Source organism: Podarcis liolepis, assembly GCF_965112155.1.
Source record: "Podarcis liolepis genome assembly, chromosome: 9".
Taxonomy (NCBI): Eukaryota; Metazoa; Chordata; class Lepidosauria; order Squamata; family Lacertidae; genus Podarcis; species Podarcis liolepis.
Window position 1 is genome coordinate 52,114,510 of NC_139564.1, and position 12,334 is coordinate 52,126,843.

At 43.4% G+C, this 12,334-nt stretch overlaps 1 protein-coding gene across 9 annotated transcripts in view; it reads right to left on the reverse strand.

The window, feature by feature from the left end:
* FAT1 (FAT atypical cadherin 1) overlaps nucleotides 1-12,334 on the reverse strand; it is a 122,153-nt gene that overhangs the window by 47,548 nt on the left and 62,271 nt on the right. For all 9 annotated transcript variants that reach the window (XR_014515794.1, XM_083459492.1, XM_083459490.1 and 6 more), the window contains 3 exons: nucleotides 10,158-10,487; nucleotides 9,435-9,645; nucleotides 5,027-5,166 (listed from right to left, as the gene is read on the reverse strand). Coding sequence is in view for 8 of the 9 variants with exons in the window: in XM_083459492.1 (XP_083315618.1) it covers nucleotides 5,027-5,166; nucleotides 9,435-9,645; nucleotides 10,158-10,487 (681 nt within the window). In the remaining variant the exon portion in view is untranslated. The remainder of the gene's footprint in view (nucleotides 1-5,026; nucleotides 5,167-9,434; nucleotides 9,646-10,157; nucleotides 10,488-12,334) is intronic.

Here is a 12,334-nt window from a genome sequence, read left to right on the forward strand (position 1 = left end):
ATAATACTTTTCATTTAAAATCAGGTTAAAAAGCATTCATGTTTTGAAGGCACATGATGCCTTGCCCCCAATCTCTCTTTTCTTCCTCTGTCAACTTTTACACCGACAAGAGTATAACTGAACACTCTGAATTTTATCTGTACATCATGCATTTAGCTGTACATCATGCATTTAGCTGCATTTAGACCCAACAGCAACGTTGCTTACAGCCTCAGTAATTCCCCCCCCAAAATCTATCTAAATAATTTTACTGAGTCAAATGTTTCACAGATGCTCATGGACCAAAGCCAATCACAGCCTTCCCATTTAGAAGGCATACTCAATAGGTTCCTTTTCCCATAAGGAGGCCAGTATAGTTAGTTTACTATTTTTACACAGGCAATATGATAACATGCACTTTCACTAGTAAAACTGAAACAGCATGTGGGAATAAATCGCTGTTAATCAATGACTCGTTAAACTGTTTATTGTACAGTATTTCAAATACCAAGCCAAATATTTTATAACCTGAACAATCCAAGGCAGTGTGCTGCATTTAAATGCATTTTAGCATGTTCTCTGCATAAAACTTTGTAATTCATCTCAATGCAGTTTTCTAACAATTATCTGTTCTTACAAAATTCAGTGGATCAACTGTTAAAACATTCTTATTTTAGTAAGCTGTTCTGGGTACTTTAAATAGAAGAGTGAGTTGTAAGTATTTATTTAAACTACTATTATTATATTGAATTTCAGCAAGGGTATGGTTGAAATTTACACCTTGGTACTGTTAAAAGAAATAGCACACCTCTCATCAAGGAACTAAAATGACAAACGAATAGTGCACTAATATGGTAAAATAATAGTTTGAAACACATGAGATTACAACACAAAGACTAATTCTACTTTTATTAGTTTGGTTTTTTTAATGGACTTTTATTAAGAGAAGTAGTGTGAAAGTCAGGGAAGCTAAGCTTCAAGAGGAGATGTGTCTAGACTAAACCCCCAAGCAACCCCTGTTCATTTCAGAAGCATTGTTGCTTGTCCTTCTGTTAGAGGAGCACAGAAATGTGAAATTCTAGCAGCCATAGTTCAAGCTAATCCCCTCAAGTATGGAACAGGGAAATTCTGATAAAAATGAGCTTCTGTACTGGTCCCGCAAAAGCTACAACCACCACCTCTCACTTTGTCTGCTAAAAGATGAGAAGAGAGATAATAGGAAACAGCTGAAAAACATTCTGTGCATTTTGAAAGGCAGAAAACAAACAAAAAGCAGGAGCGCTAATTCACATTAAAAAGAAAATGCAGCACATTTACCATTTCCAGTACAGTGGTGCCTCGCAAGACGAAATTAATTCGTTCCGCAATTCTCTTCGTCTTGCGGTTTTTTCGTCTTGCGATGCACGGTTTCCCATAGGAATGCATTGAAAATCAATTAATGCGTTCCTAGGGAAACCGCCTTCAGACCAGGTCCGGGGACAGTCTGTCCCCCGACCTCTTCTGAAGGCTGGGGGGGGGACGACAAGGGCTTTTCTTCCCACCCCCAGCATTTTAAAAAAACCCGGGACAGCGGAGGACTTCTCCGCTGTCCGGGCGATCTTAAAATGCTGGCGGGCGGCATTTTAAAATCGCCCCGACAGCGAAGGACTTCTCCGCTGTCCGGAGCGATTTAAAAGCCCCTGGGAAGGCAGGCAGGGGGGACAAAGACTTTTGCCCCCCGCCAGCCTTCAGAAGAGGTCCTGGACCTCTTCTGAAGGCGGGCGGGGGGCCAAAGTCTTTGCTCCCCCCCCCCGCCTGCCTTCAAAAGGTGTCCCCGCTGCGGCGGGAGGTGTCCCCTGCCCCCCGCCCGGCTTCGGAGCACCGGGAGAAGCGATCTCCCTGCAGCCCCTTGCAGCAAAAGACGTCGGGGGAAGCGTGGAAGCGAAGCGCTTCGCTTCCCCGCTTCCCCCGACGTCTTTTGCTGCAAGGGGCTGCAGGGAGATCGCTATCTCCCCCCAGCCCCTTGCTTCAGAAGAGGTCCGGGGGAAGCGGGAAGCGAAGCGCTTCGCTTCCCCGCTTCCCCCGACGTCTTTTGCTGCAAGGGGCTGCAGGGAGATAGCGATCTCCCTGCAGCCCCTTGCTTCAGAAGAGGTCCGGGGGAAGCGGGAAGCGAAGCGCTTCGCTTCCCCGCTTCCCCCGACGTCTTTTGCTGCAAGGGGCTGCAGGGAGATAGCGATCTCCCTGCAGCCCCTTGCTTCAGAAGAGGTCCGGGGGAAGCGGGAAGCGAAGCGCTTCGCTTCCCCGCTTCCCCCGACGTCTTTTGCAGCAAGGGGCTGCAGGGAGATCGCTATCTCCCCCCAGCCCCTTGCTTCAGAAGGGGTCCAGGGGAAGCGGGAAGCGAAGCGCTTCGCTTCCCCGCTTCCCCCGACGTCTTTTGCTGCAAGGGGCTGCAGGGAGATAGCGATCTCCCTGCAGCCCCTTGCTTCAGAAGAGGTCCGGGGGAAGCGGGAAGCGAAGCGCTTCGCTTCCCCGCTTCCCCCGACGTCTTTTGCTGCAAGGGGCTGCAGGGAGATCGCTATCTCCCCCCAGCCCCTTGCTTCAGAAGAGGTCCGGGGGAAGCGGGAAGCGAAGCGCTTCGCTTCCCCGCTTCCCCCGACGTCTTTTGCTGCAAGGGGCTGCAGGGAGATAGCGATCTCCCTGCAGCCCCTTGCTTCAGAAGAGGTCCGGGGGAAGCGGGAAGCGAAGCGCTTCGCTTCCCCGCTTCCCCCGACGTCTTTTGCTGCAAGGGGCTGCAGGGAGATCGCTATCTCCCCCCAGCCCCTTGCTTCAGAAGAGGTCCGGGGGAAGTGGGAAGCGAAGCGCTTCGCTTCCCCGCTTCCCCCGACGTCTTTTGCTGCAAGGGGCTGCAGGGAGATAGCGATCTCCCTGCAGCCCCTTGCTTCAGAAGAGGTCCGGGGGAAGCGGGAAGCGAAGCGCTTCGCTTCCCCGCTTCCCCCGACGTCTTTTGCTGCAAGGGGCTGCAGGGAGATCGCTATCTCCCCCCAGCCCCTTGCTTCAGAAGAGGTCCGGGGGAAGCGGGAAGCGAAGCGCTTCGCTTCCCCGCTTCCCCCGGACGTCTTTTGCAGCAAGGGGCTGCAGGGAGATCGCTATCTCCCCCCAGCCCCTTGCTTCAAAAGAGAAGACCCGCTGTCCCCGGGGCAAGCTTCGTTTTGCGAAGCAAGCCCATAGGGAAATTCGTCTTGCGAGGCAACTCGAAAATGAAAAAACCTTTCGTTTTGCAAGTTTTTCGTCTCGCGAGGCGTTCGTCTTGCGGGGTACCACTGTATTAGCAAACTATTCTTCTGTCATTTCCCAGATGATATGCTGAATGATTTTTAACTTCAGCAGTAGAAACAATATGTCTAAAGCAGCTGTTTGGATAAGAAGTCAAATCTATCCACAGTCAGCTTAAATTCTAATTAAGGAAGAAAGTCTACCACTATTGTTTAACAGCAACTGGTATATAGAGGTATGTTGCCTCTGTTTGTGGACTCTGTGGTCATCAGGACTCTAGTATTACCATCCATCAGTTTGTCTAACTCCCTTTTAAAGCCATCTAAACTGAGCATCATCACATCGATAGTTCCATTCAGGAGATGTAATATGCAGAGCCATCTTTTCAAAGAAGAAAGGCACTTTCAGAAGGTAATTTTATCAATTAAGAAAGAAAATAATAATAATAATAATAATAATAATAATAATAATAATAATAATAATAATTTATACCCCGCCCATCTGGCTGGGTTTCCCAAGCCACTCTGGGTGGCTTCCAACAGAATATTAAAATACAATAATCTATTAAACTTTAAAAGATTAAAAGCTTCCCTAAACAGAGCTGAAGTTGGCCTGAAGTTGATATCACTAAAGTAGAAGTGTTAAAAGTTTGACGATACACCTAAAACACACTGTGCCATTGTGGAAAACTCATTTGTAAGCACATACATTATACTGGTACAGTCATCCGGGAAATCTGACTGGCAACACCTAACCATTGGGTAAACACTTGGTAGCAAACCAAGCAATGCTACTATATAGTGACATTTTTATTTTCAAGAATGAAAATATCCTACTGGGGATACTAGACAGCAAAATCCCAAAGAAAGCCTTAATGCTACTTATGTATGTGACTACAGGGGCAAGGATTCTAAATGCACAGAAATGGAAGGAGGGAGAGGACACTCTCAATGGAAGAATGGTTGATGAAAATATTGGAATATGCAGAGATGGCAAAATTGATGGCACTGATGAAACATACAAATTTAGTATCTTTTACAGACGACTGAAAACCTTTTCTGGTCTATATAAAAAAGTTATTTCCCATATGTGAAGACCACAGCCTGGTTTGAAGTGTAAGAAAACAACAGAATATATTAAGAAATCTGTTAGAGAAGATGAAATTAGATAAGGCGGAACCTTAAAACACAATTTTGTGCAATTTGGGTTATAAACATTGGTGCTGGGTGAGAGGGAAGTCACTAGTTTTGCTGAACTGGAATATAATTGTTGAGTAAAAATGTAACTCTCTATATATGGGAAAAAGGGGGGGAGATAATTATATTAAAAAAAGACACTTCTGCCAACTTTTGTGAGATTGTTTCACTGTTAACAATAGCTCCAACATAAACCAATTTCACTTTACAGCTTATCCGATTTCGGCTGGTTTTGGATTTGTTTCTGAGTGATGAAGATGACCGTGATGTTTTCAACTGTCAATCCTTTTCTCTTTTTTTTGTGAATGCCTGGCTTCTGTTTCTCATTTTTTCTTCGAATACCAGAACATTCTATGACTTAAAAGCTGTTAATTCGAGGCACACTTATCTGCTTACACATAACTTTTCCCCTTTGGCTGTCCAACATTGGGCTATTGTGCTCTCTTGGTACTAGAAACTTCTTTTTCACACAAAGTCCTCCTTATTTATGCAAGAGGTAATTCTGCCCAAGGGAGTGGAGGGAGGGAGGGAGAGAAGCCGCGGCAAGAAATGGTTACAAATTCTTCTTTCAATAAACACTTCATTAGAAATTCCATTACCTGAGTGCCAATAGTCCTAGTTCCATCTGTTGCTTCTACTGTCAGATTGTAATTTGATTTCTGTTCTGCATCAAGAGGTTTAGCGACAACGATGGTTCCAGTGCCCTTGTCCACATCAAAGCGGCTGTCATAGTTGCCACCTGCTCCAAGAAATTGCATGAGACAGAAGTTCATAAAACGCTGCTTTGATGTATCGCTTCACGAAAACATACTTTGCTATGATGCTTAAAACAAAATCAGTTCTGAAATAGCGGAGGCTGCGTGTTGTATTTGTAACCTAGTTGTAATACAGCAGTCGGCCACTAGGGCCAAAAAGCTTGATGCTTGCTACAGTACAGTGGAATCTCGGGTTACATACACTTCAGGTTACATACGCTACAGGTTACAGACTCCACTAACCTAGAAATAGTACCTCAGTTTAAGAACTTTGCTTCAGGATGAAAACAGAAATCGTGCTCCAGTGGCATGGCAGCAGCAGCAGGCCCCATTAGCTAAATTGGTGCTTCAGGTTAAGAACAGTTTCAGGTTAAGAACAGACCTCCGGAACGAATTAAGTACTTAACCCGAGGTACCACTGTACTCCCTATTTATTTGACTCATGGCAAAGACTCTGTTTCCAGAGGTATATCTTTCAAATCCTGATATCTTTGCTTTAAATAGATGAATGTTCTCCTAAAACAGCCATGTGAATTAGCCCACAAATGTTACTATCCCTGCGAAAGCTTACTAGCCTGCATATTTGTGAAAGAAAAGGTATTTGTAAAAGAAAAAGAACCAAGTTTTGCAAATCTTTCTTCCCTGATAGCCTGAAGGTGATTCTTACTTGTCAAAGGTGACTAGCCACGTGGGGATTTACAATACGTGCCCAGAAAGAGCAAATATTATTTCACTTGAAGGAACTAGTCACTGAATAATATATGATATGGTATCTTAAAACTGTGTTTTATTGTTTAAACCAAAAACTTGGGGTGTGTATCAGAATCTCAGGCATGCTTACCATGGGTGCAATCCACTCAGCACTACTACCACAGTGTGCTATTGAATTTACACAAGAGCAGTGCTCGGTGGATTCTGCCCCAATAGAGCAGCCTGTTCTTGGGCACTGGAAGAAAAGCTTTAGGAAAACACTGAATTAAAGGCTGAAAAAGTGAAAATAGCACAATGGTTTTAAAACAAAACAAAACACCCTAACCCCTTTTCCAGTGATGGATTTATTTTATTCCTTTATAAAACTTCTAAATGCCCTTTGAAAAATGAAACTGAAATATAGCTCAATAAACACAGCCAATCGCCCAAACATTTAAGTGATTACAGTAATAATAGTAATACTATTATTTGTGAGCAGACTGCCTCTCTGCAACACAATGACCCTTTAAAACCAAATGGAGTTAGCCATGATAAATGCCAGTCATTAACTTCTACCGGATTCAAGTTTTAGACAAACGATTTGAAAAGTATAAATTACTTCCCATTGTTTGTCAGCCCCAATACTCTCCATGGCAAAAACATTTGTCCTAATTACGTGGTGCAAGTGTTCTTTCCTGTTCTTTTTGAAAAGCAAGGTTATAAACCACAGTGTTTTTTTGTTTTTGTTTTTAAAGATAAAAACCGTTTTGCCTTCTGTAATTATGAATTCCAATTATTTTTGGACTCAAGGAACATTTCTGCACAGCACCACTGTAAATGCCATCCAATCACCAGTATACTTACTTGGAAATAAGCCCCATAGATTTAAATGGTACTCACTCCAAGTCAGCATGTTTACGATTACATCTTTATTCCAACAAATTAGAAAACCAGCGGAATTTCGGAGATTGGTTCTGCCTTTCAGACAAATCACCCAGACTGATGGGCCGGGCAGCACCCCATAAACACTGCTTTATTTCTGACAATTATTGTGGGTATCTAAAGGCAGGCTACAGCCTCTAATTGCCTCAAAAGAATCTTCGATCACATTAAAATGGAGTAGGGCAGAACACCACAAATTTTACGTGAGCTGTTGGTGCAATATATTTTACTGGAGGTGATGCTTGAAGGCAGAATACCAGCCATGGACATCTATCTGCCTTGGGACAGAAAGCCTTATGCTGAATGAAAATGGCAGCTTCCCCCACAACTGATGCAGTGATACCTCAAAGAAAGTGGTACAAAAAGTAGTTTCTAAAGCACAGAACTACCACAAAGGTGTGTTTGTACAGTCCTCGTGCCACCTGCTAAAATCCTTTTAAATAATATGGACTAGCAGCTCCCAGTACAGGGAATATTTTTTATTATTAATTTATTTGCATAATGTCCTCTAACAAAACATCAGGGCAGTGTACAGCAAAGTAAAAAAAAAGCATTTAAAAACAACACCAAACAATCATTTAAATGATTGTTAAAATAATCATTAAGCAACTGAAAGTGCCTGTCAGCAGGAAAAAAGGCTTCAAGAGATGCGTGAAAGTCAAAGGTGAAGATGCTTGCCAAATATCTGCTGGAAGAGGGTTCTACAGTAAGGGACTGACAACACTAAATAATTGACTTTTAGCCGAAGTAAGATAGGAAAGCATTATCAGCACTCAGGGCTTTGAATATCAACATAAGAACCTTGAATTTGGCTTGGTATCCTATGGGCAACAGTACAGATGATTGCCAACATCTGCACTGGAACTCTCTCACCAGAGAGGCATGACCAGCCCAGATCCTGCCTTTTCAGGGATGGGCAAAGACCTTTTTGTTTACCAGCTTTAAACCAATTTGGCCTGTTTAGCCTGTTTAGCTTGCAAATCTAGCCATGTCTAGAAATGCCCTAACAATGTTGTTCTATCAAGCTATTTTGCATCCACCGCTCTCATCAGTCTGGGTGCTCTTGAAAGATCAAAAGTATCTATACTAGCATTTCAAAGTGGTGCTTTGGCTGAAATGTGGTGACAAGCAACACTAACAAAACCAAAAGAGGGGGGGAAGGGGAGCAGAGAGAATCTGGAAAGAAGAAGGAAACACGAACTGCTCAAGATTTATTAGATACTATTATAAATTAGTGCGATTTCACTTTAGATCTCATAATCTGATAATAAATTATGTGATCTCAGCAGATACCTTCTGCTGTACAGTTCAGGTCACAAGCCATCTGAAAGATGTAAAAAACTTCACTAGCAAGCTTGTCTCCTGGCACAGCCAAAAAGAAAGAAAGCATGGAAAGCAAGCACAGAAGAAAGAAAATATGTCAATCAAACTGATTCATGCGATTAGTAATAGTTAAGAAAAGGTGCAGTAAGGTATTTTAAAACAGAAACCGCGAGATCTTGATTAATGTGAGGTAGTACCACCAACATGTTATCCACCCTCTACACCCCCACCCCAAGAAAAACTAATATCCACTCTTGAAAGTTGCATTGCTTCCTCCATTCCCCTTACACCTTGTACTAGTATTTCACCTTGGACAGACTTTCCCACCTGTTTGGGCTACGATCCACTCAGAGAAGTGCACCCCTGACATATTATACCATCCACAGATTCTGCCTTATTCAGAAGGACTTGAACCTTCAAGGAAGTAGTGCTGGGGTGGCTGCAGCCCCAGATGCACACTTGCCCTGCATCCCCCCCCCCAAAGGCATGGCACATTCAATCATGTTACTAAGGAAGGAGGTTCCTTTGCACCATGAATGAAATTTTGTGGGTAGAACAGGGCAGTAATAAGACAGGCTGTGTGGGGTTTATAAACACACATACATACATACACACATAGGACAGATTAAGTTGCTGTGCTAGTGGAGGCCAGTGCAACCAGTCCCACTAGCACAACAAAATGCTTCCCATCCCAAAATCTGCTGGAGGGCGGTTGGGAGATCCCCCAAAACAGCTTGCTGGGAAGAGGAGAGTAGAGATCTTTCCATCAAGCATTGAATGAACATAAACATCACTTGAGTGTGATGCTGAAGTTCCACCCCAATTGGTCAGTGAAAGACGCAAGTCTAGTTAAAAAATCTAAACAGCAAAACAATCCTTTCATTACATAGATAGATAGATAGATAGATAGATAGATAGATAGATAGATAGATAGACAGATAGACAGAGATAGCATAAAAAATATATGCCACTTGATTGCAATGAAACCTCTGGTTAATAATATATTCTTTATAGCAGGTATATTCGACGTGGTGCGTCCTAAAAGTTGCTGGACTACAAATCTCATCATCCCTGACCACAGGCCACTCTGGCTAGTGCTGATGGTATTTGGAGTTGGGCAACTTCAGGAGAGCACCACTTTGGCTACTGCTAGCTTATACACGCAGGAATAACTCCTGCTTAAATTTTTCTTAGAAGCCATTTTCATTTTGGGATTAGAACATATCAAATCTATGAACAACAGCCTAGATAATCACCGCATAATTCCCGATGAACATTCGTCATCAAATAGTCTTACCTGTAATATCAAACCAGAGCGGAGTGCCAAGAGGCTCCACAGCTATTACTCCAATCATGTGAGCCACTGGATCACTTTCCATGACAGTAAAAGAAAAAAAAGATTCCTCAAAAGAAATCGGTTCAGGGGCCGGACTGGGTTTTGTGATCCATTCTATATGAAGCCGAGCTGTTGAAGACTTTTGGGGGCGACCATTATCCACTGCTTTAATCTAATAAATATAGCACAAGATTGGAAAAAATCATGTAAACCAGGACAGATCACATACAAAACAAAGACATGCAGAAATTAAAGTTGACAGCACTCTCAGTGACAAGAGGCCAAGAACCATGAAATTAAGTTCTGTAAACCTGAGGGAGCTTTACAAAACAATGCTATACATGTCTGCTCAAAAATCCCATTGAGTCCAATGGGGCTTTCTCCAATGTAAATGCCACAGAAATGCAACTTCAGACCTTTTTTTAAATTTAACAAATCCACACAGCATAGGAAACTTTTATAATCTCTGATGAGCAGGTAGAATGCCAATGCAATTAACTTATTTTAATTCCTGAAAACAAACTAAGTGTCTTCATCCGTATTTCGAATGGAAGAGAAACACACCTGCATTGCACTCTTTTAAAGAAATCTCATCTAATTCGGTATCAGATTTCCCAAGTCCTCTGACTGCATAGTAAGCATTTTAAGATACTGATAGAATGTCAAAACTGAAATATTACTTACTGTAAGAATGTCGTATTCCCCAGCTCCAGAGTACTTCTTAGAGGAGACCACTCCAGTTATTGGGTCGATAAAAAATTTGCCTTGCTCATCACCATCTTCAATGCTGTAAGATATTTCTGCATTGGGACCTTCATCTTTATCTGCAGCTACTACACGATAGATAGGCTCCCTCCTGGTAATCCTCTCTCTCTCTGGTTTCTCACGCTCAGGCAATTTGATCTGATAGAACTTTTGCAAGAACTGAGGCCTGCTATCATTTTCATCTAAGATCTTCACAATGACGCGGGCGAGAGTCGACTTTGCTGGTATACCGCTGTCTGCAACTGTTACCTATTGACGACAAAAAAAATCCCATTTGCATAAACAGAAAAAAATAAGAGGGGGGATTCTAGCATGTGTCTTGTCAGTAGCAGGACTGACATAGCTTAAAGCAACAGGTAGTGAAACAGAGCTCTGGTTCCTTAAAAAGTTGGAAGAATTTATATCTTCAAGACATTTCGGTGCATGTTCATTGGCAATACTTAAATATTCTTTTTAAACCTTGCTTATCTCAAGTCCATTTTTGTTGCTCCAAAAATGCAAATTCATCAGACTGGAAGAAACGGCAAGAAAACACACTTTAAACATGCCGTTATGTCACACAGACAAAATAAAACTGCTTGTACAAAGGTCAGGCTGTAAAAAGAAAAAAATGTGGCATTTAAAGGGGGGGGGGGGAGAGTAATGCAAATGTTGTTCACCCCTGTGAGCCAAACCTTGTTATTTTGCAAACTGTCAGGGAACTGCCATCGGCACAGAGGAGAGAAATAGAAGGACAGTTGTGTTACAGGGAGCCTACGAAAGTCTTGCGAAGCAGTTCCTCTTCCGGGGAGGTGGAAAGCCCCACCCCCAGTGGGGAAGAGGTGCAAGGACCAGAGGATGCTAAGATACAGGCGAAGGGACACCTGACCATCAGGTCCAGTCATGGCCGACTCTGGGGTTGCAGCGCTCATCTCGCTTTACTGGCCGAGGGAGCCGGCGTACAGCTTCCAGGTCATGTGGCCAGCATGACTAAGCCGCTTCTGGTGAACCAGAACAGCACACGGAAATGCCGTTTACCTTCCCACCGGAGTAGTACCTATTTATCTACTTGCAGTTTGACGTGCTTTGGAACTGCTATGTTGGCAGGAGCAGGGACCGAGCAATGGGAGCTCACCCCGTTGCGAGGATTCGAACCGCTGACCTTCTGATCGGAAAGTCCTAGGTTCTGTGGTTTAACCCACAGCACCACCCGCGTCCCTAGAGGATGCTAGTGAGAGCCTAAACACTGCTCTTGAGCAAGCCGGAGAGGAGGGAAGCACGCCCTTGCCATCGCCCATCCTGCGCAGTAGTCTGGGGCACAGAGAGGGGCGGAAACGGTTGGGGGTAACGAAACTTTTATGCTGGGGGAGGTACAAAAAAAGACCACTCCTGGATTCTGCTAGTGATTGAGCCAGAAATGAGCTTTGGGGCTCTTCACTGTAAATACAGTGGTACCTCAGGTTAAGTACTTAATTCGTTCCGGAGGTCTGTTCTTAACCTGAAACTGTTCTTAACCTGAAGCACCACTTTAGCTAATGGGGCCTCCTGCTGCTGCCGCGCCACCGGAGCACGATTTCTGTTCTCATCCTGAAGCAAAGTTCTTAACCTGAAGCACTATTTCTGGGTTAGAGTCTGTAACCTGAAGCATATGTAACCCAAGGTACCACTGTACTCTCGAGCAACTGCAACCGCAACAGCACCTGACACAAACCTTCACTGCAAGCTGCTGAAAAAATAATAATGTTTTGGTAACTAAGTAACTGCATTTGCAAGCCTCTTGCACTTTTCCAACCCTTCTGCACATGTAAGGATGCTTCCGAAGTGAAATTAGTTGTATACATGGCTTGCCCTAAATGACCAGGCTGTCCAAATGGGAAATCCTGGTGGACCAGAAGTGGCTCATGGGTAGAGTTTCCTCACCCCAGTATAAATAAAACTTGGCCTTCTAAGCAGACCAAATAAAATACCGCAAAATGTAATTGCTTGAGAAGAGCTATTTTTCTCAAAAAGAGAAAAGAACTACATACATGTACAGTATTAGTATCAAAGCGAATGGAGCTGTCTTGAAATAAAGAACATCTGGTTTATTCATCTACTGTATTGCCAGTTTAGAACAG